General features: G+C 47.4%; 1 protein-coding gene across 3 annotated transcripts in view; it reads left to right on the top strand.

The window, feature by feature from the left end:
• The window catches only part of BMS1 (BMS1 ribosome biogenesis factor), a 91,178-nt gene that overhangs the window by 12,158 nt on the left and 52,480 nt on the right, over window positions 1-26,540 (top strand). For all 3 annotated transcript variants that reach the window (XM_077259387.1, XM_077259389.1, XM_077259388.1), the window contains exons 6-10: window positions 388-530; window positions 10,075-10,196; window positions 10,343-10,539; window positions 12,365-12,504; window positions 17,936-18,540. In XM_077259387.1, the coding sequence (XP_077115502.1) occupies window positions 388-530; window positions 10,075-10,196; window positions 10,343-10,539; window positions 12,365-12,504; window positions 17,936-18,540 (1,207 nt within the window). The remainder of the gene's footprint in view (window positions 1-387; window positions 531-10,074; window positions 10,197-10,342; window positions 10,540-12,364; window positions 12,505-17,935; window positions 18,541-26,540) is intronic.

Here is a 26,540-nt window from a genome sequence, read left to right as displayed (position 1 = left end):
GGATAATATAATATGTTCGAGTCCCCGCGGCTGCATGTCTGGCGGCTCTTAGACAGCTGCAACACATGCAGTAATTACCTAACAAACAGGCAATCCCCACGTTTCGTGGCTGTCTAACATATTATCTGAGCACGTTCGTGCATCAATAGTGCTGAGCCCACTCTCAATATCCTGACATGGCTCATGATGTATATATTCATTGTGGAGCGTTAAGGTGTTAAAACTTCATAATTGTTGAATGCCTCAAAAAAAACCTATGTGCACATTGTCCTCACTATCTCGCTGAGAGTCACACCTCATTTGCTTAAATCAATTCTTTTTCTATACATTTTATATGTGACGTACCGTATGTTGTTGGGCTGACAATCCCTGATCTTTCTTTTCCAGGGTGCAAAGCTTTTCTACCTGTCTGGAATGGTGTATTCTGAATATCAGAAGCAAGAAATACATAATTTGGGGAGGTTCATTTCTGTGATGAAATTTCGCCCTTTGTCATGGCAGACATCTCATCCTTATGTTTTTGCAGACAGGTGAGTTTGAACAACCACATGCCGATTGATAACTTTTCCTTTATACTTCCCTGTATAAGACTGCTGGAATTTATTTTTACAAAGAGTTTATTAGGTCTACTAGATGGTGGCCTGATTCTAACGCATCGGGTATTCTAGAATATGTATGTAGTTTACAGCCACGTAGTATATAGCCCAGCCACGTAGTATATAGCCCAGCCACGTAGTATATAGCCCAGCCACGTAGTATATAGCCCAGCCACGTAGTATATAGCCCAGCCACGTAGTATATAGCCCAGCCACGTAGTATATAGCCCAGCCACGTAGTATATAGCCCAGCCACGTAGTATATAGCACAGAGATGTAGTATATAACACAGCCCACGCAGTATCTAACAGAGCCCACTTAGTATATAGCAATGTGGGCACCATATCCCTGTTACAAAAAAAAAATTAAAATAAAAAAGTTATATACTCCCCTTCCGTCAGCCCCTGGATCCAGCCCAGGCGTTTACCGATGCTCCTCGCGACGCTCCGGTCCCAAGAGTGCATTGCGGTCTCGCGAGATGATGACGTGCGGTCTCGCGAGACCGCTACGTCATCATTTCGCGAGACCGCAATGCATGGACTGGTCAACGAAACGTCGCGAGGAGCGGGAAAGGTCTCGGCTGGATCCGGGTCCCACGGAAGGTGAATATATAATGATTTTTTATTTTTTTAATTATTTTTAACATTAGATCTTTACTATTGATGCCGCGTAGGCAGCATCAATAGTAAAAAGTTGGTCACACAGGGTTAATAGCAGCGTTAACGGAGTGCATTACACCGCGGCATAACGTAGTCCGTTAACGCTGCCATTAACCCTGTGTGAGCGCTGAATGGGGGGGGGAGAGAGTATGGACTGCGGGCACTGACTGCGGGGAGTAAGGAGCGTCCATTTTGCAAAATCAGCGATTTGGGATTTCCGTTACAGACAGAAGGACAGACAGAAAGACGGAAGTGACCCTTAGACAATTATATAGTAAACTAGATTGTGACCCGATTCTAACGCATCGGGTATTCTAGAATATGCATGTCCCCGTAGTATATGGACAATGATGATTCCAGAATTCGCGGCAGACTGTGCCCGTCGCTGATTGGTCGAGGCAACCTTTATGACATCATCGTCGCCATGCTGTGCCCGTCGCTGATTGGTCGAGGCCTGGCGGCCTCGACCAATCAGACGCGGGATTTCCAGGACAGACAGACAGACGTAAAAACCCTTAGACAATTATATATATATATAGATTAGTTCTTCAGAAACTGACGAGTGTGTGAACTGGACATCCTCTGCTCGTATACCGGTGGTAGTGTTTTTGCTCAGCCTAGCCCCCGAATTGTTCCTCCACAAGACTCTTCTATCAATCCAGTATTAAACCCCTTATCACCCAAGCACAGAAAATGTAATTTGAGTAGATAACTGTAATAAGTTTAGTTTACGCTTTGACCTTCTAGTTTTATGTTTTGCTTTCAGCAAAAAACAAATGTTGGTGTGTATGTGTATAGTATGTGGCTTATTAAACTGTGGCATCAAAGAAAAAAAACTTTAATTACAGATATGTATATGTTTTTATCTTTGATGTAACTGTTTTATAAGCCTTGCTTTAACCATAGTTACGGTTAGAAAAAGTCTAAAAATGTAACAGCAGCTTTTGGTAATGAATGAAGACTGCATTGAATGTCCACCACACTGCTCATGATTCAGTGCTATTTCTCCTTTGCCTCACTGGGGCACACAGGTCCATGGGTGTTATGCTGCCTGCCACTAGGAGGACACTAAGAAAACTTGAACAAAATTAGCTCCTCCTCTGCAGTATACACCCTCATGCTGGCTGTAATCGAATCAGTTCTTGCTTAGTGTCCGTAGGAGGCACTTGTGTCTGGGTTCCAGACCCCAACGTTATTATTTTATTTTTTACATTTTTAATATTTTTACGTTTTTTTTTCCTTCACGAAACGAAGGGGCGACGGACTTCTTCAGGGGTCCGATCTCCCTGAATCATCAACAGGCGGGAACCTGGAGTGTCGCCTCCCCTTACCCCCTCCTGCACTGTTTCTTCACCATGCCTGGGCTCGCTTTAGGGGCGACAGTTCCCTTAGGGTCCCGATCTCCCCACACCACCAACAGACGGGAACACGGAGTGTCGCCTCCATGTACCCCCTTCCGGAGCCAGGCTACAGCCGGAAAATGGCCCTGACCCATCCCTAGGGATTGAACCCATGGGATGTAGAGAGGCCCCCCATTGGCGTCCATGCAGCCCCCACTGCATCACCACTGACAGAAAGCGGATGATGGAAAGAGGCAGTCTGTCCCTCTCCACCTCCCTATCAAAGGGATGGTGGATTGAGTGGCCTAAGAAGCACAGAACCTTTTGCGCTGCTACATCTGCGCTGCAGCACCGGAGAGCGTGTGGTTGCGTTTTTCATTGCGGTATCTGGCACAGCAGAGCGGTCAGGAACAGCAGAAAGAGCGGGGACAAGGGACATCATCCTTGGAGGCACAAGACACCAGACCTGGGTTAGCTACAAAACTGAGCTTTACCCCTTCTCTGCAGTACGCTTCCCTGAGTACAGTGGGCTATCAAGGGTACACTATGTCACAGTCTAAAGCAGTGTTTCTCAACTCCAGTCCTCAAGACCCCACAACAGGTCATGTTTTCAGGATTTCCTTAGTATTACACAGGTGATAATTTCATCACCTGCTCAAGCATTAATTCCATCGCCTATGCAATACTAAGGAAATACTGAAAACATGACCTTTAGTGGGGTCTTGAGGACTGGAGTTGAGAAATACTGGTCTAAAGCAAGGAAGGCTAACAAAACACACACAGTGTTTTTTGCCTCATGTACCACTTTCAATTCTTCACTACCCGGGGCCATAATACCCTTTTCTGCTCAGCCTGTGACCTGACACGCGTCCAGGAGCCCTCCACTAATGCTGACCCTAGTGGACCTAGTCCCTCTGAGTGGGCTACATCTCTGGCACAATTTATGTCTTGTCTGGTGCAGGCAATAGTCTCTCCGGGACCCTTCCTCAAGTCAGGGCGCCCTTCTACCTGGCACGAAAAGCTCCCCTTCTGTACAGGAACCGTTAGCCAGCAGAGGTCGTTCTCTAGCAAGATCCGCACAAGATTCTAGGAAGCGGACCCATACCACGTCCTCCACACACTCTCGTGCTTCGGGGTCCTCGAGTCCAATTTCCCGCTGCCCCTCTGAAGGGGTTCGTAGCGAACGCCACTCAGAATACGAGTCGGACTTCTCCATAGACCTGGACTCAGTGTCAGGAGACGGTAGATGCCCTCATCGAGGCAGTCAACAAGACTGAGGGTGGAGGAAGACTCTTCCGCTATAGCAGATGACACGCGGTGTCCTTCAAAAGGGCTAAACATCCCCATAGGGTGTTGGTCAATCACCCGAGTTTACTGACATTGTTCAGAGACATAGGAATTGGCCGGACAAATGTTTCACTGCAAACCCCTTGAAACAAGATTTCCCTTTGCTCCTGATCTAAGAAAGGGCTGAGTCCCCGTCAGTAGAGCCTCCCATATTGCACCTCTCATCAAAAACTCTCTTATCCCTATCTGATGGCTCATCGATTAAAAATCCCACTGACCGACAGATTAAAAATCTTGCTCGATCGGTCTTTGAAGCCTCTGGCTCTGCACTTTCTCCATCCTTTGCTGTGACATGGGTGGCTAAAGCTATGGCCACTTGGGCAGAGGACCTTTCTAAATTCATTCAAGAAACTAACCTCCCTCCTGAGGCAGCGAGCCTTGCTAGTCATATTTCCTGTGCGGGCTATTACGTGGTACACGCTTCTCTAGACGCCGCCGATTGCGCTGCATCGGCATAATGCCATCCCCATCAGGAGGGCATTATGGCTCAGAGAGTGGCACGCGGATTCCATTTCAAAAAAGTCCCTAACCTCTCTGCCTTAACAGAGCGGTCGCCTATTTGGAGAGAAACTAGATCAACTTATCTCCAATGCTTCTGGAGGGAAAAGTAAATTCCTTTCCCAGCGAAAGCCCAGTCGGCCTTTTCGGAGTCAACAGCAGACCCGGTTCCGGACTGTTCGCGGCAACACGAGCTGGCCCTCTACGTCCGCTTCTTCCGGCTCAGGGTGTCTTCCGCGTAAAGACGGGCTCCCAGGTCTCATAGATCCAATTCCTCATGGAAAAGCAGGCCAGAACAGTCTAGATCCAAGGGATCCAGATCCCACAGATTCTCTGCGCAATGACTCCTTCCGGTATCCAACGGACACCAGCAAGGTAGGCGGCCCTCTGCTTTTGTTCCGTCAGGCCTGGCTGTCGGTCGTTCACGACAGATGGGTCAGGGCCCTGGTGTCTTCCAGATACAAGCTAAAGTTCTCTTCTTCCCCGCCCACTTGTTTTTTGCTGTCTCGTTCCCCCAAAACAGAATCGTGGGCGATGGCTTTCTACCAAGCCATAGACGCACTCCGCAATAACGGAGTCATCATTACGGTGCCCCAAGACGAAAGGTTCAAAGGGTTTTACTCGAACCTGTTCGTGGTTTCAAAAAAGGACGAAACAGTGTGCCCTACTGGATCTAAACTGCTAAATTCATCAGAGTTCATCACTTCTAGTGATGAGTGAATATACTCGTTGCTCGGGTTTTCCCGAGCACGCTCGGGTGATCTCCGAGTATTAGCTAGTGCTCGGAGATTTAGTTTTCCTTGCCTCAGCTGCATGATTTGTGGCTACTAGACAGCTTGATTAAATGTGGGGATTCCCTAGCAACCAGGCAACCCCCACATGTACTAAGGCTGGGTAGCAGCTGTAAATCATGCAGCTGCATCAACAAAAACTAAATCTCCGAGCAGTCACAAATACTCGGAGACCACCCGAGCGTGCTCGGGAAAAGCCGAGCAACGAGTATATTCGCTCATCACTAGTCACTTCCGAATGGGGTCCCTTCTCTCGGTCATCAACTCAAAGCAGAAGGGGGAGTTTCTCACATCCATCGACATCCGGGATGCTTATCTCCATATCCTGATTTTTCCACCTCACCAAAGATTCCTACGTTTCGCGACGAACACTTCCAGTGCACGGCTTTGCCCTTTGGCCTCCCCACCTCTCCCAAAGATGTTCACCAAGGTCATGGTGGCAGTCATGTTCATTCTCGGGGCATGGTGGTTCTACCATACCTAGTCGACCTATTAATCAAAGGGCCATCTTTTCAGGCCTGTGCAGACTGCGTAAGCATCACGGTGGATACTCTTTCTCGCCTGGGTTGGATGATCAACTTAGACAAATCGTTGCCGGTACCAGCTCAGCAGATACCCTTCTAAGGTATGATCCTAGACACTTCCCGGGGGGTTGGTGATCCTTCCTCCAGGAAAAGTCGTGGCGTTACAACAGGGAGCACGGATGCTCTCCCGATCTGTCCCTCACTCCATTCGGTTCGGGATGACATTGCTAGGCAAGATGGTCGCTGCAATGGAGTCGATTTCCTTCGCCCAGCTACACCTCTGTCCCATGCAACATGCGCTTCTGACAGCCTGGGACAGGAACCCGTTCTCTCTTGACCGTCGGGTCCGGCTGTCTCAGATGGTGGATGGTGAGGTCTTCTCTGGATCAGGGAAAATCCTTTCTCCCAGTACGTTGGCTGGTGTTGACCACCGACGCCAGTCTCCTAGATTGGAGAGCGATCTAACGTCATCACACGGCCCAGGGGCGCTGGTCCGCTCTGGAATCAATGATCAACGTCTTGGAAATACGAGCAAACAGATTGGCCATTCGGTGGTTTAATAATAATAATAATAATAATAATAATAATTTTTATTTATATAGCGCCAACATATTCCGCAGCACTTTACAATTAGGTTGTTTCATCATCTTCTGGCAGGTCGCCCCATCCGGATTCAATTGGACAACACCACGGCTGTGGCGTACATCAATTGTCAGGGGGGCACCCGCAGCAAGCTTGCGATGCTCAAAGTAAGTCACTTTCTCCTATGGGCCGAGAGGAATTACTCGGTCATCTCAGCAGTCCACATCCCGGGAGTAGAAAATTGGGCAGCAGATTTTCTCATACCTTTGTGAAACACTACAATATTCATGTTCAGGCTTCTGCAGTTGCGGCCCTTGGCAGAAAGATTCTGCAATCGGTGGTTACACATCTGTAGACTACGGTACATGGGGTTTTTCAGCTGTGTGCTGTTTCCCACCCAGGGGCTGCTTTAGGACGTCCCATGGTCCTGTGTCCCCCAATGAGGCGAAGGAGAAACAGGGATTTTTGTGTACTCAACGTAAAATCCTTTTCTCCGAGCCACTCATTGGGGGACACAGCACCCACCCTGTTAGCCCTGATGGCTTCTGTTATTTGGTTTGACATATTGTATTCTGTTTGACAGTTATAAGCGCCTACTACTTTGGCACTAAACTGGTTCGATGGCAGCCAGCATGAGGGTGTATATACTGCAGAGCAGGAGCTAATTTTGTTCAAGCTTTCTTAGTGTCCTCCTAGTGGCATACAGCATAACACCCATGGTCCTGTGTCCCCCAATGAGTGGCTTGCAGAAAAGGATTTTACGGTGAGTACACAAAAATCCCTGTTTTCATTACATGCTAATCTTCCGCCATCTGTTATTTCTTCTGCAGAGCACGGCAATGAAGATCCGTATGTGATTGCTGGGCTCTGCATATAGACAGCAGCCAAGATGACAAGGCTCACTTCATTAAGGCTCCTTTCACACTAGCGTCGGTACGGGGCCGTCGCCATGCGTCGGCCCGACGTACCGATGCACATTGTGAAAATAATGAACAACGGGGGCAGCAGATGCAGTTTTTCAACGCATCCGCTGCCCCATTGTAATGTCCGGGGAGGAGGGGGCGGAGTTCCGGTCGCACATGCGCTTTCGGAAATGGCGGACACGACGCACAAAAAAAGTTGCATGGAACGTTTTTTTGTGCCGACGGTCCGCCAAAACACGATGCATCCGTCGCACGACGGATGCGACGTGTGGCCATACGTCGCAATGCGTCGCTAATGCAAGTCTATGGAGAAAAAACACATCCTGCGGGCAACTTTGCAGGATGCGTTTTTTCTCCAAAACAACGCATTGCGACGTCCGCCAGATGACGCCAGTGTGAAAGAAGCCTATAATGAGCTTTGTTATTTCAGTCGCTGTCTGGGCAAAGGGCAGCAGCTGATGACGGTCATCTCATGTGCTGCGCTCTGTGAAGCAGCTCTGGGTGGGCATTAGAAGGAGAAGCAGCACCCCCCCATTGACTTGGGGGCTCTATAGTCCTTCCCGCACACTTCACCACAGCCTGTGCTCTGTTAGGGTGTGGTTCTTTGAGGACTATGCCATCAAAAAGTACCTGTTGTTAAATTGTTTGCATTTCCTATAAAAATTCTGGAACATCTTAAAAGTGCTGCTTTTTGTGGAGTCTATGGGCCTAAGTCATTATAGCACCCCTCCAGCATTTTTACTTTCCTCCCCCACTGTAGTGGTGTCACTAATCCACGTTCCCTGCCCCTAGTATTATATTATCAGCCGTCGTCTTCTGCTCTTCCCGATATCTCTTTGATCCCACACCTCCATTTATAACCGCAGTTCTTTACTGGCTTGAAATCATAGCCAATGGTTCCAAGTTCTCATTGTAAGTCTGAGTGCCTCGCTCTGGCTCTCGTAGACTTGCATTGAGTTGTGACTACCAGATTGCCCAGCAAACACTGGAGCTGTCCTGCAAGTCACAATCTGCAGAAGATATCTGGAGTGGAGCTGAGAAAAGCCGAAGACTGCGGCTGGTAAATGTAATACTAGGGGCAGGGAGCTTACATTAGTGGTACCATTCCTGGGATTAAATAATAAAAATGCTGGAGCGGTGCTTTATGACTTGTGTTGCTTATGTCAGTCTCAATTAAGGGGCATTTTGGAGTAGGATGCACCAAATTCCTTAAGAGGCACTTGCATTTTCTCTGTGGCATGTGCCTCTGTTCACCTTCCCAGAAATGTTACAGTGACTGGAGTAAGTTTTGGTTTACAGTATGCTCACCGACTCCTCCCCAGCTCTGCTACAATTCGCAAACCTACTAGAAACTGGAGTGAAGATAGCAAAAGTCTCCACGTTTTTGTGCATTTTTGCATTACTCAAATTCTACAGCTTTTCTGTGTTTTCTGACATTTTTTGGCCTAATCGCTGAGTAATCGGGCTTTTTGCATGCGTTTATACCATCAGACCAAAGAAATGATATAGGTATCTGCGCGTCTTCACTGCTCCCACCACTGAAGTCTGTAAAAGCTATATAAACAGATGAGTTAAGTCTTTGCTAGGTCCTGATGATAGTTGGGCACCTCAGAAGTAGAACCTCCTCCTTTCAGACATTTATGGCATGCCTTGTGGGGAAAAAAATGTCTTTAATCCTTTCTCTGACAATGTAACATGTAAAGGTACCTTCACACTGAGCGACTTTAGAACGATAACGATAGCGATCCGTGACGTTGCAGCGTCCTGGATAGCGATATCGTTGTGTTTGACACGCAGCAGCGATCTGGATCCTGCTGTGATATCGTTGGTCGGAGCTAGAAGGCCAGAACTTTATTTGGTCGTCAGATCGGCGTGTATCGTTGTTTGACAGCAAAAGCAACGATGCCAGCAATGGTTTACAATGGTAACCAGGGTAAACATCGGGTTACTAAGCGCGGCCCTGCGCTTAGTAACCCGATATTTACCCTGGTTACCCGGGGACTTCGGCATCGTTGGTCGCTGGAGAGCTGTCTGTGTGACAGCTCTCCAGCGACCACACAGCGACGCTGCAGCGATCGGAATCGTTGTCTATATCGCTGCAGCGTCGCTTAATGTGACGGTACCTTAACTATGCAGCTAATAACTATAACTAGTAATATAGTTAGCAAGGTCGAAAAAAAGACATTTGTCCATCCAGTTCAGCTAGGATTGCCAGAATGGAACTTAAACTTAGGCATCATAGTAAAACCTTCACCATTATTCTCGGCCCACTATTCGGGGAGCAGAATTAGTTTGAATATGGGGAGCAGCTCGGAAGTTTTTCTTTCTAGTTTTATGTGAGGGAGGGGTGTAAGGGAGTTTGAGGAGAAATCACCACCACTTCTCCCGTACAGCCTCTATTGATTGTAGGGGTACAAGAACTTTTCTTCATGCGGTCAATTTCATTGTCCTTTCAGGAGGATAGAGAGGCGGACATGCATTTCTTAGCAAAATATTATGTTTTAATTAAAATAAACAAATTTCAAACCCATAGCTGTGAACTGCTGGTGTTTTCACACTCTGCCGGGTTTGTACTGTCTGAAATATAGAGATGATAGTGTGTGATTTTGTGCCTGTTTAAAGATTGAAACTTGTCCTAGCAGCAAAAGGGTTAAGCTGGCATATAGGCTATTTAGCCAACATTTGGGAATTTTTGTGTTTCCGCATATTGGTGTACATGTTACTAATCGCAAGCTAACTCGATAGGAAACATTATTACATCCTTCCATTTTGAAGCACTCTTTTTCATAGAGAAAAATCTCTTTTTCCCTTAAGGATGGAAGATCTGACTAATCCAGAAGACATTCGGCTTAATCCAAAGATAGACCGTAAAGTGTCTCTGTACGGGTACCTGCGAGGGGCTTATCTGAAAAATAAGAACCAAGTTCACATACCAGGTTATTCTTCCATTGCTTACCTTGTATCACCAATTATGTCTCCGTCAGGTTTTCCTCTTCCTAGTTCTCTGATTTTCTTGCTTTTCATCTTTTGGTTGTTTTGATGTGGCGAGAGTCATAGGTTTTACTGAGCTGTCTGTTTGTAGGTGTTGGAGATTTTTCCCTCTCTGAGGTCAGCTTCCTACCCGACCCATGTCCTCTCCCAGACCAGCTGAAAAAGCGCTCTCTGAATGAGAAGGAGAAGACTATTTATGCTCCGCTTTCCGGTGTCGGAGGTGTTGTATATGATAAAGATGCCGTATATATTGACCTGGGACCAAACTACGCTCAACAGGAACAGCAGGTATGCCATAAAGCCAAAGTATGTATCAAATTGTGTGGGTGAATTGGTGAAGAAACATTATTGCACAAACCATTTACCAGATTCTTAAACATGTTGTTTTGATGGGTCGTCAACATAAATAAAAATGTCTGTGAAGCCATACAATGGTATGAGGGTGAGTCAAAACGTATCTGCACTACAGTTTATTAAAACTCCTGTTGGCTGCACTGTCTTAAAAGCAGTTTCCGTACAAGATCGCTGTCGCCACAGTCACTACTGTGCAAGACCGAACGTGTTACACCATTGGGACTGCAGTGTGAGAAGCGATGGCTGCTCCATTTGCTGTTTGCATGCAAGAAGAGCAGCATGCAGTGACCCGTTTTTTTGTGGTCTGAGGTTTTCTGATGCCGATACTTATTGAAGACTTTGTGCACAGTATGAAGAAAGGGATTTGTGATGAAGTGTATATGACTGGATAGAGAAATTCAAGGAATGTTACCCAAGTGTCAGCCATGAAGAGGGAGCCGGACGCCCTTCCATGACTGATGACAACATTGAGAATGCTTGCGCACTATTTCTGCTGGGTAGACAAGAGGCAGTTGGGTATGCCCTTAAGGGAAACTTACAAGAAGGAAAATTCACATCTGGTGAAGAGTGGTGCTTTCGAAGATTGCAACTGCATAAAATATTTTCTAGTGAGAGAACATGAAAGCTTGTAGATGGATACAGTTTATTGAAATGCAGGGAGATTATGTAAAAAAAAAATTATGATTATGGTAATTTTGTCTTTTCTGAGTGTTAACTAAAATCAAGTCTACAGTCAGTGTGGTTTATTTTGCCTTTGTATAAAATAACAGAGGAATAACCACCGGCCTGGACACTTGTGGTGTCAGCACAGGCCACTAACATAATTTTACCTCTATACAGGTCACTAGTTCGACCACACTTAGAATACTGTGCACAGTTCTGGTCTCCGGTGTATAAGAAAGACATAGCTGAACTGGAGCGGGTGCAGAGAAGAGCGACCAAGGTTATTAGAGGACTGGGGGGTCTGCAATACCAAGATAGGTTATTACACTTGGGGCTATTTAGTTTGGAAAAACGAAGACTAAGGGGTGATCTTATGTTAATGTATAAATATATGAGGGGACAGTACAAAGACCTTTCTGATGATCTTTTTAATCATAGACCTGAGACAGGGACAAGGGGGCATCCTCTACGTCTGGAGGAAAGAAGGTTTAAGCATAATAACAGACGCGGATTCTTTACTGTAAGAGCAGTGAGACTATGGAACTCTCTGCCGTATGATGTTGTAATGAGTGATTCATTAATTAAATTTAAGAGGGGACTGGATACCTTTCTGGAAAAGTATAATGTTACAGGGTATATACACTAGATTCCTTGATAAGGCGTTGATCCAGGGAACTAGTCTGATTGCCGTATGTGGAGTCGGGAAGGAATTTTTTTCCCCATGGTGGAGTTACTCTTTGCCACATGGGGTTTTTTTTGCCTTCCCCTGGATCAACATGTTAGGGCATGTTAGGTTAGGCTATGGGTTGAACTAGATGGACTTACAGTCTTCCTTCAACCTTAATAACTATGTAACTATGTAACTATGGTGGTTTCTACTGGGATGGAAGTGATGAAGAATTTATTGAGAAATGTCAGGCATTTCATAATTAGTAGTTAAAACCCAAAAGGTTATGATTATTGTTGAGAGCCGGTTCCCACATCGATGGCTGTGTGTTGCGTTATGTTACAGTTTTGATAAATTGATGACTACACATTTCCATTGCATGGTAACTGAAGATGGATCTGAATGACGCAATCTTTTCTCTCATTTTAGAGAGCTGCAAAACCTTCACACGAGCTGGTCCAGAGTCTCATTTCCACCAACGTCACCATAGATTCCAAGATGTCCACCAGCACAGTGTCTTTATTCACCGACTCCAAACCACTGGGCATGGAGGATGTGGAGAGCAAACAGTATGTTTTATCAGGAAATTTTATAAAACCGTCAACTATTAGAAAGGTCTTCTTTGTGACTTAGACTATTTTATTAGTATTTTAAACCCCTTCACCCCCAAGCCATTTTCCTTTTTTGCGTATTTTTTTTTTCTCCTTCTTCCCAGAGCCATGACACTTTTTTTCCCTTCAATATGGCCATATGAGGGCTTTTTTTTTGCGGGACGAGTTGTACGTTTTAACAACACCATTGGTTTTCCATATAGTGTACTGGGAAGCAGGAACAAAATTCCAAGTGTGGTGAAATTGCTTAAAAAAGTGCAATTCCACAATTGTTGTTTTTTTTTTTTTATTACTACCAAGTTCACTAAACGCTAACACTGACCTGGCATTATGATTCTCTAGGTCATTACGAGTTTGAAGATGCCAAACATGTATAAGTTTTTTTATTTTTTTTTTTTTTATTTAAGTGGTGAAAGAAAAATCCATGTTTTAAAAAAAAAAAAAAAAAAAAATTGTGTCATTTTCCGAGACCTGTAGCGTCTCCATTTTTTGGGGGATCAAGGATTGGGTGAGGGCATTTTTTTTTTTTTTTTTTTTTTTTTTGCGTGCTGAGCTGATGTTTTTATTGATATCATTTTGGTGTAGGTACAATGGTTTTTTTTTTTTTAACGCCCGTTACTGCTTTTTAATAGTGTTGCGGCGACCAAAACACTGTAATTCTGGCATTTTGTTTTTTTTTCCTCATTATGCCATTTGCCGATCGAAATAATTTTTTTTATATATTGATTGGACGATTATGAACATGGCATGGCAAAACCAAAATTTAATGTTTTTTTTGTGTTTTTAAATCTGGTGAATGGGGGGGCTTATTTAAGTTTTTCTTTTTAATATTTGGTTTTTTTTTTTTTTAACTTTACACTTGCTTCAATAGTCTCTATGGGGACACTAGAGGCTGCCATCATCCAATTGCTTGTACTACACATAGCAGGGCATCAGCAGAAATATTCACTTGCTATGAGCACCAACCGCTGGGGTTCGCTCATAGGTATCTGACTAGGACATCCAAAGGGATCTCCTGCAGACCCCGGGTTGTCATGCCAACCCATCGGTGACCCGCAGTCATGTGACACGGGCGACGATGGGCGTGATTAGTGACGTGCTTCCGGCGCGAACATGCTAAATGCCCTCTGTCAGATTGACAGCAGCATTTAACACGTTAACAGTAGCGGGTAGATAGCGATTCCACATGCGGCTGTTAGGGGCACATGTCAGCTGTTGAAATCAGCTGTCATGTGCCGGAAAAGATGTGGGCTCATTACAGGAGCCCACATTTTGAAGCAGTTAAAGAAGGCAGCTCTTGTTTGATAACGGAGGTCTGTGTGTTGTACTTTTGATGCCTTCTGTCTGAGCTGTTATTCTTTACATCTCTGATACTAACGTTTATATATGCCTGTCATATACCTCCACCCAACCCACTGCAACGCACTGATGGGGTACTATTGCAGTCGGGGGGCCTGCTGAAGTCTCCTGTTGATGCTATTTTGGTTCTTGAATGAAGTTCCGCTATAGACTAAGCTCCATAACAGTTCGAGATTTAGGCTATATGCTGCAATACTGTAGTATATAGTATGTGATCGAACGATTGCAGGTTGGAGTCACTTATGACTTAAAGCGAACCTGACGGCAGGATTGTGCACATCTAACCTACAGACAGTGTCAGGTTGGCACCGTTATAGTGATTAAAATGATAACTGTGTTGATGAAATCCATCTTGTGGTTGTTGTTTCATCTGTATTTGCAGCTTTTAGTTAATGAGATTCTCGTTCTCCGGAACCGCCTGTGGTCGGGACTTTGTGACTTATGACAGGCCACTGAACCTTCAGTGCCTTGCTTCGTGTTTTACATACTGCATATATGTGCTGTGGCTTTGAAAAAATGGTGACGCATGCACAGTAGCATCTATTGTTTGCCAATAGATGTTACTGTGCAAGTGCCACTGGCGGTGCCATTTTCCTGCACACAAGTTTTTTTCCTCCAGCAAAATGGCAGCAGCGTATGTACAGTAGCATCTGTTTGCAAGCAATAGATGCTACTGTGCATGCACCACCAGCAAGTGATCGCTGCTACTGCGCATGCGTCGCCGCTGGCTCCATTTTGCTTGAGTTAAACTTTTTTTTTTTTTCAATGCCACCACACATACAGTACAGACCAAAAGTTTGGACACACCTTCTCATTTAGATTTTTCTGTATTTTCATGACTCTGAAAATTGTACATTCACACTGAAGGCATCAAAACTATGAATTAACACATGTGTGAAACAACTGAAATTATGTCTTATATTCTAGGTTCTTCAAAGTAGCCACCTTTTGCTTTGATGACTGCTTTGCACACTCTTGGCATTCTCTTGATGAGCTTCAAGAGGTAGTCACCGGGAATAGTTTTCACTTCACAGGTGTGCCCTGTCAGGTGTAATAAGTGGGATTTCTTGCCTTATAAATGGCGTTGGGACCATCAGTTGTGTTGTGCAGAAGTCTGTTGGATATACAGCTGATAGTCCTACTGAATAGACTGTTATAATTTGTATTATGGCAAATAATACACTCCTGGAGAGTGTTGTTCACTTGGTTGGCTGTTGTGAAGGGGTTTCTCTTCACCATGGAGATTATTCTGCGATCACCCACCACTGTTGTCTTCCGTGGGCACCCAGGTCTTTTTGCATTGATGAGTTCACCAGTGCTTTCTTTCTTTCTCAGGATGTACCAAACTGTAGATTTTGCCACTCCTAATATTGTAGCAATTTCTCGGATGGGTTTTTTCTGTTTTCGCAGCTTAAGGATGGCTTGTTTCACCTGCATGGAGAGCTCCTTTGACCGCATGTTTACTTCACACCAAAACCTTCCAAATGCAAGCACCACACCTCAAATCAACTCCAGGCCTTTTATCTGCTTAATTGAGAATGATATGACGAAGGGATTGCCCAAACTGTCCATGAAATAGCCTTGGAGTCAATTGTCCAATTACTTTTGGTCCCTTTAAAAACAGGGTGGCACATGTTAAGGAGCTGAAACTCCTAAACCCTTCATCCAATTTTAATTTGGATACCCTCAAATGAAAGCTGAAAGTCTGAACTTCAACTTCATCTGAATTGTTTTGTTTAAAATTCATTGTGGTAATGTCTATAAACAAAATTAGAAAAATTTTGTCTCTGTCCAAATATATATGGACCTAACTGTACGTACATACATACATACATACATACATACATACACTGATAGGTTAGAATAGATAGAACAGATATATATACACATGGAATACATAGGTATATAGATGTCAGTGACACACTATATATAACATATAGAATAATGCAATGAATACACAGGGTTCAGCCGGCCGGGCGTGACCAGTCAGCGAAGCGTGGTTTAAATCCCGTGTCAATTCGCGGCCACACTGCGCCTGTCGCTGATTGATCGCGCCCGGGTGGGCGCGACCAATCAATCAGTGAAGCCAGGGCCGGCTCCAGGTTTTTGAGGGCCCCGGGCGAAAGAGTCTCAGTGGGCCCCCCCTTTAACACATACCACGATTCATGATGCACAGATACAGCAGAGAAATATAGCACAGCCACGTAGTATATTGCACAGCCACGTAGTATATTGCACAGCCACGTAGCATATAGCACAGCCACGTAGCATATAGCACAGCCCACGTAGCATATAGCACAGCTCACGTAGTATATAGCACAGCCACGTAGTATATAGCACAGCCACGTAGCATATAGGACAGCCACGTAGCATATAGCACAGCCACGTAGCATATAGCACAGCCCACGAAGCATATAGCACAGCCCACGCAGTATATAGCACAGCCCACGCAGTATATAGCACAGCCCACGCAGTATATAGCACAGCCCACGCAGTATATAGCACAGCCCACGCAGTATATAGCACAGCCCACGCAGTATATAGCACAGCCCACGCAGTATATAGCACAGCCCACGCAGTATATAGCACGGCCCACGCAGTATATAGCACGGCCCACGCAGTATATAGCACGGCCCACGCAGTATATAGCACGGCCCACGCAGTATATAGCACGGCCCACGCAGTATATAGCACGGCCCACGCAGTATATAGCACGGCCCACGCAGTATATAGCACGGCCCACGCAGTATATAGCACGGCCCACGCAGTATATAGCACGGCCCACGCAGTATATAGCACGGCCCACGCAGTATATAGCACGGCCCACGCAGTATATAGCACGGCCCACGCAGTATATAGCACGGCCCACGCAGTATATAGCACGGCCCACGCAGTATATAGCACGGCGCACGCAGTATATAGCACGGCGCACGCAGTATATAGCACGGCCCACGCAGTATATAGCACAGCCACGTAGTATATAACAGTGTGGGCACCATATCCCTGTTAAAAAAAAAAAAAAGAAAAAAAAAGAAAATAAAAAATAGTTATATACTCACCTTTTAGCGGCCCCCGGATCCTGCCCAGGCCTTTAGCGATGCTCCCGCCAGGTCCGTTCCCAGTGATGCTTTGCGGCAATAACCCGTGATGATGTAGCGGTCTCGCGAGACCGCTACATCATCTGGGGTCATTACCGCAAAGCGTTACTGTGACCAGAGCATCGCAAGGAGCTGGAAGTTGAGAAGATCACGATTTTTTTTTATTATTGTTATTTTTAACATATGTTTTTACTATTGATGCTGCATAAGTAGCATCAATAGTAAAAAGTTGGTCACACTTGTCAAAAGCGGTGACGGACCCGGAAATGCTGCAGGCAGCGTTTCCGGGTCCGTCACAGAATGACGACACATTCTGCCCAGTATGGCATGCATTGGCGATGCGCCAGGTAACAGGGTTAATGGCAGCGTTAACGGACTGCTTAAAACGCTGGGCACTGACTGGAGGGGAGTATGGAGGGGGCACTGACTGGAGGGGAGTAGGGAGGGGCCAATTCACGGCTGGGCTGTGCCTGTCGCTGATTGGTCGTGCCCAGCCGGCCGCGACCAATAAGCGACGCGATATTTTCGTGACAGACAAACAGATGGAAATGGACCTTAGACGATATTTATATGGCATATAAAACCTACAAAAAACAAAATAAACAAAAAACCCTGCTGTAACTAAATAAGTAAAAAACAAGAGTGGAAAAAAGAAAACACTATTTTTCTTCAATTTTTCTAAAACTGCAAAAAGTTGCAGTGTGCAATTCAAGGCTGTTCCCATAACCTCCAGCAGAGAGATTCTCGTTACCCCTTCTTCTGTGATTTATCTGGGATCTGTATGCAGTACTGTGTGTTCTGGTGTCTAGGGGCTGTGTGTCTGGCTGCCATATGACAGACATTAATCTACCTGTCAATGTCTATTTGATGCTGATTTATCATTGCTAATTGTTGAGATGTTGTCTTCATGGCGTCATCTTACATTTTATTAGGTTTGAAATGCCAACAGAGGAAAAAGTCCTAGATGCTGAAACTGGTCGGGTGCGTCGCAAAGCTGTATTTAAAGGAGACCATCTGAAGGAATCTGATGAGGAGGATGTTGCTGAGGAAAGTGAAGAAGAAGAGGAGGATGATGAAGAAAATGATGAAGAAATGGATTTGTCTGAGGAAGAAAGTGTTTGTGATGGAAAAGTTCAACCCAAAAGCCAAAAAATAAAATGTGTAGTACAGGAGGAACACGCACCTAACAGATTGGAAATGCCAGCTTTTGCTGACAGCGATGACGACTTGGAGCACAGTGGAAATGAAATGGATAAGGCCCGTGATATGAAAAGGGTTGTGATAAAGCCAAAGAGTACTTCTGTGAAACGGACATCGGAAGGGGGTAAAGTTAGAAAGTCAACTGCAGCATTGGATAGTGGCAATTGCACAGGAGAGGATGGTGTTTCATCGGATTCTGAAATATTGGAAAATATGGATAGTGATGAAGAACTATCTGAGGATATAGATGAAGACTCTGAAGAGGACAGTGGTGACGAAGAAGACTTACTAAAAGACAATGATGACATGGAAGCCGATGTCTCTGAAGATACAGCTGGTGAGTTACCCAAGAACCCCCGAATATCCCCTTAAAGAAGCCCTGCCATGTATATTTTTTTAATTCAGTAAATCTATGTATATGCTCATGTATTGTAATGTATGTATTAATGTACTCCCAAATAGAAAAAAAGCCAGGCCACCTATGGCGGATGGCAGGTGCACGGAACTCTGTCCTGATGAGCGGTGAATAACAATAGAAATTAAGTAGTGTTCCAGCTCCTCAGAGAAAATCCTAAAAATTCCTTTTCTTTCTCGCTTCATTGGGGGACACAGGTTACCATTGGTGTTTGCTGCTGTCTCGTTCAAATTATTACATAGATACTCCGGGACAGCACTCTAAGACCAGGGGAAAAGCGATACGTTTTCGATCTTTATTAAACACACAAAACACACAAAAATTGAAAAAATATAATACCTATCCAAAAAAACATGCATGCTGGTCTTATTAGATTGCTGCTAATGAAACAATATTTCTTTATTGCTTCATTGGAGGACACAGATAACCGTCGGTGTATGCTGCTGCTGCTAGGAGGCTGACACTATGCAAAAAAGGAGAAGAACAATAGTTCCTCCCCAGCAGTATACGCCCACTAACAGGCACAAAGTACCTCAGTTTGTGCTTAGTGTCTGTAGGAGGCGGACCTGGATCTCTCTAGATCCACAGCTAGTCAATTTTTCCTTACAGGTTTGTTGTGTTACTAATTCTCTACTCTTGTCTTTTCAGATTCAGCGTTTAGGGAATCAGGGTGTTAATTCACTCTGCCTTCCCATCAATAGCGGCTAAGCGAGCAGTGTGGTGTCACCCACATCGCAACACTCAGGCCTGCTGGCAGGACATTTCTCCCTTGTGCCTTCATTGGTGCTTCAGTGTACTTTCGGTGGCTGGTCCTTGCCAAATTTCCTCTTCACCCTCTCCTCGGAGAGGGCTGAGAGGGAGGCGGTAGTCACCAGCGGTGACCCCCCCCTTCCCTAAGGGGGTTGATGCCACCTCCTGAAGAGGGTTCTTCTCTCCAGCATCCCTCCTCTCCCTTGGGCCCCTGGACGACCCTCACCATATATGCGCTGGACAAGGTAATGAAGATATGCCCGGGGGTAGGGGCAATTTTGTTTGAATTGCGCGCCCCTTGTTGCCTCTCCTCTTCCCCCCCCTCCCTGGACCCCTCAGCGCTGCCTCCCATCTAGTCCCTGCATGTTCCACCTGCCCGTGCTCAAGGTCAGGCGTCGCCTGTCTCTTTTCAGTGCACCGCAGGCTTCCTCCTTTCACTTTTGTTTTCACCGGCATTTGGGCCGGTCGGCCAACCCCCCCCCCCCCCCCCCCCCCCATCGCCTGCGCTTTTTTGGTGCTCAGCGATATCTTGTTACAGTTCGCACGCCCCCTTTGGCCGCCGGACCAATCAAGGGTCTCTCTCACTTCTCGGCCATTGCCTGTATGCTTAGCCACGCCCTCCTTCTCCACGAGCTCTCCCTTCCTCCTCCATCTTGGTTTCTCCTTCCTCTACGGACGCTGCACCACTCGGGGGACACAGATACCGCTCAGCTGCAGCTTTCTCTTTCCTGTACGGTAGGCTTTCTTTTATATCCTAGCAGCCCTCCCCTGCAGTATTTCATCATACACAGGCAGAGCAGCTGTATTTTATGCGTACATAGGCAGGGCTCTCCAAACTTTTTTCTTAATATCAGCGCACAGCCTACATATGTCCAACTCTATTGGGGCTTTTGTTCCGAAGCCCACCATCATTCACTACGTTTGCCCACGCTGCAAGAAAAAGTGGTCTGCAGGTCAGTCGTCACCCTTCTGCCAGTCCTGCAGTCCTCCTACCATGTCTGCCCCGCAGGAAGCTTCCGAATCTCGGGGTGAGTGCACTCCCCCTCCCCCAGAGTGGGCCGTTGCCATGTCCCAGTCAGTCTCTGACCTGACTAGGGTATCCCAGTCTCTGGTCCAGGCACTTGAACGACTTCCACAGCTGTCTGCAGCCACCAGTGCTCCGATCGTCTCTCATAGCGAGTCGCACGCACCTGATACCGACCCTCAAAAGGACATTCCGGCCGGCCTTTCTAGAAAGAGGTCTCTGTCTGGCTCCTCTTCCAGCTCTCTGGGTCACTCAGCAGCTCCCAAGCTGCTTGCCTCTTCCCAATTCCCCTCTTCGGAGGAGGACCTTGGGTCGGATGTAGATTTCCAGTCCTGGTCTGACTCGGACTCAGATCAGACTTCTAGCATGCAGGCAATCGTAGATAGTCTTATCTTGGGTATCTCTCAAACCCTTAAGCTTAAACAGGACGAGGTTCCCTCACAGGATCCTTCCGTCTCTTTTAAACGGGTAAAACGTCCTTCTCGCTCCTTTCCCAATGACGAGGAGTTTGAGTCTACCCTGTCTAAGCACTGGGAGCATCCTGAGAAGCGCTTCCCGGGTAGAAAACACTTGGACGTCATATACCCTTTTAGCGCCGATCTTCTTACCAAATGGGCACAATCTCCAAAAGTGGACCCGCCGGTTTCCCGTCTTTCCTCCAAGACGCTTCTGTCTTTACCAGATGGTGCGTCTCTTAAGGATGCGACAGACAGGCAGATTGAGACTCTAGCTAATCTAGCTAGCCATCGAGGCATCAGGTGCTTCCCTCTGCCCCAATTTCGCCTCCACCTGGGTGGCAAAGGCCATTTCTGCCTGGGCCAAGATTCTTCGCCAAGGCATTTTGGCTTCGGCTTCTCCGCAAGAACTGGCTGATCTGGCAGACCAGATTGGCCACTGCGGCAAGTATGTTTTGGCTGCCTCCTTAGATGCAGTGGCCTGCTCCGCCAGGGCAAGTAGCAACATCATAGCTATACGCCGTATTCTTTGGCTCAAAGCATGGAGCGCAGATACAACTTCTAAGAAATCTCTCACCAATTTAGCCTTTCAGGATTCCAGACTCTTTGGATCTCGGCTAGACCAGATCATTTCGGACGCTACCGGGGGAAAAAGCACTTCCCTCCCTCAGTCTAGACCAAAACGTTTCTTCAACAGAAAAGGCCCTAGGCCTTTCAGACACTTTAGTCAATTTCAGACTTCAGATTCCTCTTCTCAACAGGAGCGTCTCTCCGCTTCAGATGAACGAAGGAGACCCTCTTACAAACCAGCCCCCAGATGGCGAACTAAGAGCCAACTTTCAAGGTCCTCTGGTCCTCGTTCCGATAGATTTAGTTCCAAGTGACGGGTCGCCCCCACCTGGAACTCCTTCCAGGGTGGGAGGCAGACTTATTTTCTTCCAGGACGTCTGGCTGTCGGTAGTCAGCGACGCCTGAGTCAGAGAGATCGTTACCTCTGGTTACAAGATCGAATTTTATTCTCTCCCAGAAAATCGTTTCTTCCTCTCTCGTCCACTAAAACACCCGTCCCAACTGCCCGGTTTCCTTCAGGCCGTTTCTTCCCTGGTCGCCGCTGGAGTAGTCGTTCCTGTCCCTTCAAACGAGCATTTTTCGGGGTTCTACTCGAACCTCTTTGTGGTCCCGAAGAAGGATGGTTCCCTACGTCCAATTCTGGATCTCAAACTTTTGAACCGCCATGTTCGACTCCGCCACTTCAGGATGGAATCCTTGTGGTCTGTGATTGCCGCCATGGAGCCCGGGGAGTTTGTGCTCTGTGGACATTCAGGATGCGTACCTTCATGTTCCCATTTGTGTACGGCACCAGATATACCTTCGGTTTGCTATCCAGGAAGAGCACTACCAGTTCACGGCTCTCCCGTTCAGCCTGGCGTCTGCCCCCCAGGGTCTTCACCAAGATCATGGTGGCGGTCATTGCCATCCTTTGTTCCAGGGGGATTCTCATTATCCCTTACCTGGACGATCTTTTGATCAAAGGTTCATCCCATCGAGACTGTGCGCGAAGCCTCCAAATCTCTCTGGACACTCTTTCTCGCCTTGTCTGGATTATCAACCGGGACAAGTCCTCTCTGATTCCTTCCCAGCGCCTGTCCTTCCTGGGCATGGAATTCGACACGAACTTGGCCCAGGTCTTCCTCCCGTTGGACAAGTTCTCCGCTCTCCGCAAGGCAGCCCGATCTCTGAAACACCCAGCTCCTCGCTCGCTACATTTTTGCATGGATGTCCTGGGGAAGATGGTTGCCTCCATGGAGGCCGTTCCCTTCGCCCAATTCCACACACGTCCCCTCCAACTGTTTCTTCTGTCCACTTGGAACAGGTCCACGACCTCACTGGACCACCCCGTTCGTCTACCTCGCCAAGTTCGGCAGTCCCTCACCTTGTGGACCCTGTCCTCATCGCTCCTCAAAGGGAGGTCCTTCCTTCCACTTCAGTGGCAGGTCATCTGGAGCGCCCCCACGTAAGGGCAATGGGGTACTCGGTACCGGGTCTTTCAGTTCAGGGGGATGTCACGGTGGCCTGACCCGGTCCGTGGCCCTTTGAGGGACGTCCAGCAAAAGGAAAAGTCTTTAAAGGGAATAGTGTTCGTGACGCCACCTGTGGTATTTGGTCAGGGTGACCGACGCTGCTGTAAGGGGTCCGCTGGGGTGATGTTATGGCAGCTAGATGGTATACCTTCCCACAGGTGAAGTGTATCCCCAGGGCTTCCGAGAGTGTAGATGGTGGATGATGTGAGGCGCAGTGAATAACGAGGACACAAGAATGCAGTCTCTTTACCTTTACTGAAGGCTTCAGCATCCACAGTCCAGAGCACCAGATCACAGGGTAGGCAGAGTCCGGCCGGTGTGAAGGCAAATCCAGAGTCCCCTTATCCAGGTGGAAATCCGTAGCCTTCCTATAGCGCCTGTGTGTTGTAGTACGTCCCTGCTGAGCTTCTCGGTAAGGTCCTCACAACTGTTGTAGATGTTCTAGATGTTATGCTTTCCTCTCTGTCCCCCAGATAGTATGGATAGGACAAACCCGTATGACTGATGGCCTGAGGCTTTTTACAGGGACCCTAGAGACGCCCCAGCCCCCACAAGTTGCCACCATGCCTCCTGGGTATATGGTCGGGCAGCCAACGTGGAATTAACTGTCCTGCCAGTCTCTGAAGCAAGGCTTGGAGACGATTGCTCCCTCGGTGTTCTGGCTACCGGATTCTGCGCCTCAGAAGGAGGCAGCCTTTTGCAGGGCAGAACTCCTTCTGGTTTTCTCTCCTTGTGCTATGACTTCGTTTCTCACCCTCTACAATACAATTCTCTTCGTGTCCTTCCTTAGGATGCTGCCGCACGTGGGGCAGGCGCAGCTCCGTGGCCTTCTGTCTAGGCCTCTGACAGGATCCCACCCCTGTCAGGGACCTCTCTGTCTGCAGCTCTGTGATGTTCCTCCTTCCCCTTTGTCTGCCTGACAGGATGCTGCCTGGGAGAAGCCCAGTCAGCGTCTGACTAACTTTCTATCCAGACCACCAGTTTTACCTAACTGTGAGAAGTGCCCTAATAGATAGGAGCATGGCTCCCCCTGGTGGACTGGAGTGTGAAGTGTAGTGTATGGTTTGTGATACCTGGTAAGAAGATCTCCTTTGTTACCCTCAGACGTAATATCACTCCCCCTGGTGGAAGAATAACATTACTGCAAGGACCAGGACTCTGGGGCGCTGCACATCACCACAGATGCCAGCCTGCTCGGATGGGGAGCAGTCTTCCGACACCTCACAGCGCAGGGTCGCTGGACCTCCCAGGAGGCTCTTCTTCCCATCAACTTACTGGAGATAAGAGCAATGTTCCTTGCCCTACTCCACTGGCAGTCCCTCCTGGCGGCTCATCCCGTCCGCGTCCAGTCGGACAACGCCACGGCCGTGGCGTACCTGAACCACCAGGGCGGGACCCGCAGCAGTCAGGTAATGGCGAAAACGGCAAGGATCCTTCAGTGGGCGGAACGTCACGTTCCGGCCTTATCAGCCGTTCACATTCCGAGGGTCGAAAACTGGGCAGCTGACTCCCTCAGCCGCCAAGGTGTCTGGCAGCGGGCGAGTGGTCTCTCCATCCCTCAGTCTTCGATCAGATTTGTCTCCGTTGGGGCACCCCAGACGTCGACCTCATGGCATCTCGGTTGAACCACAAGGTACCTCTTTTCGTAGCCTGATCCCGGGATCCTCTGGCCATCGGCCACGACGCTCTTGTAATACCATGGTCCCAGTTTCAGTTTCCCTACCTGTATCCTCCTCTCCCCTTGATCCCAAGGGTAGTAAAAAAGATAGTTAGAGGGGATTCCGGTTATACTGATAGCACCAGACTGGCCAAGGCGCCCTTGGTACGCGGAGCTCGTGAACATGCTCACGTATACCCCCTGGAGACTCCCAGACCGCCCAGACCTTCTCTCACAGGACCCGCTCTTCCACCAGAGTTCTCAGTCCCTGAGTTTAACGGCATGGCAACGGCGGTCCTGAGGGAGTCTGGTTTTTCTCACCAGGTCATACAGACCATGATCAGAGCCAGAAAACCGGCTTCCTCTCGCATTTACCACAGGTACTGGAAGGCTTTCTTTCGATGGTGCGAAACTCATGACGTCTTTCCGATGTCTTTTTCCCTTCCGGACTTCCTTGGTTTCCTGCAGTCGGGTCTCGACTCGGGTCTGTCCCTCAGTACCCTAAAGGGTCAAGTTTCTGCCTTGTCCATTCTTTTCCAAAGGGACTTGGCTTCCATTTCTCAAGTAAAGATTTCTACAGGGAGTGGCTCATCTTGCTCCTCCTTTCCGTTCTCCACTGGAACCTTGGGACCTCAATTCCTCAATTTGGTTATCGGTGCACTTCAGGCTGCTCCTTTCGAACCTCTTCAGGACGTTTCCTTTTCCCTTCTTTCCTGGAAGGTGGCCTTCCTCATTGCTATCACTTCAATTAGGAGGGTTTCCGAGCTGGCAGCCTTATCCTGCCGTTCCCCGTTTCTGATTCTTCATCAGGACAAGGTCGTTCTCAGACCTGTCCCCGAGTTTCTTCCCAAGGTGGTATCTGCTTTCCACATCAATGAGGATATCATTTTTCCCTCTTTTTGCCCTTCTCCTCTTCATCCTTTGGAGAAGTCTCTTCACAAGCTGGTCGTGGTCAGGGCCGTTTGGATCTATCTTTCTAGATCCGCCCATTTTCGCCAATCCGACTCTGTCATTTCCGAGGGTCGCCGGAAAGGCCTTCAGGTGTCCATGTCCACAATTTCTCACTGGATTCGTTCTGCGATAACGGAATCCTACCGTGTGCATGAGTCACGGCCCCCTCCCGGGGTGCGGGCCCACTCTACCAGGGCTGTCGGGGCTTCCTGGGCTGTTTGTCACCAGGCCTCCGCTTTGCAGGTTTGCAAGGCCGCAACCTGGTCATCCTTGCATACTTTTACAAGGTTCTATAGGGTTCATACCCAGGCCTCGTCTGATGCAGTTTTTGGTAGGAAGGTACTGCAGGCCGAGGTTGCGCACCAGCCGACCTGAGCCCTTCCCTCGTTTCCTTTCTACCCTCCCTTTTCTGGGACTGCACGGTTATCTGTGTCCCCCAATGAAGCGATAAAGAAAGAGGGATTTTCTGGTGCTTACCGTAAAATCTCTTTCTTGGAACCTTCATTGGGGGACACAGCACCCTCCCTGATTATTTTCCGGTACCGTGTTTGGGCCTAATAGCCCTGTTTGAGTTGGTACTTATGTGTTCTGAGTTCTGGTTGTTTCTCCTACTGCTTTTTTCACCAACTGAGGTACTTGGTGCCTGTCAGTGGGTGTATAGTATACTGCCGGGGAGGAGCTATTGTTTTTTCCTTTTTGCATAGTGTCAGCCTCCTAGCAGCAGCATACACCCACGGTTATCTGTGTCACCCAATGAAGGCTCCAAGAAAGAGATTTTACGGTAAGAACCAGAAAATCCCTCTTTTGTTGCGCTTATTGAGGCTATCTGGAAATCTCGTGTCCAAATTATAGATCCAAAATGCCTCACAGATAAGGAGACGACATTTCATGTCTCTGCCATGAGACGTTTTATATTGCCTTGTTTGAGCTAAAAAAATATGTTGACATTACCACCAAAATGTCGGACAAAGGCAGGGTAGTAGTAATTATTCCTCCTGATTAGA

Source organism: Ranitomeya variabilis, chromosome 4 (genome assembly GCF_051348905.1).
Source record: "Ranitomeya variabilis isolate aRanVar5 chromosome 4, aRanVar5.hap1, whole genome shotgun sequence".
Classification (NCBI taxonomy): Eukaryota; Metazoa; Chordata; class Amphibia; order Anura; family Dendrobatidae; genus Ranitomeya; species Ranitomeya variabilis.
This window is presented reverse-complemented; position numbering and strand designations above follow the sequence as displayed.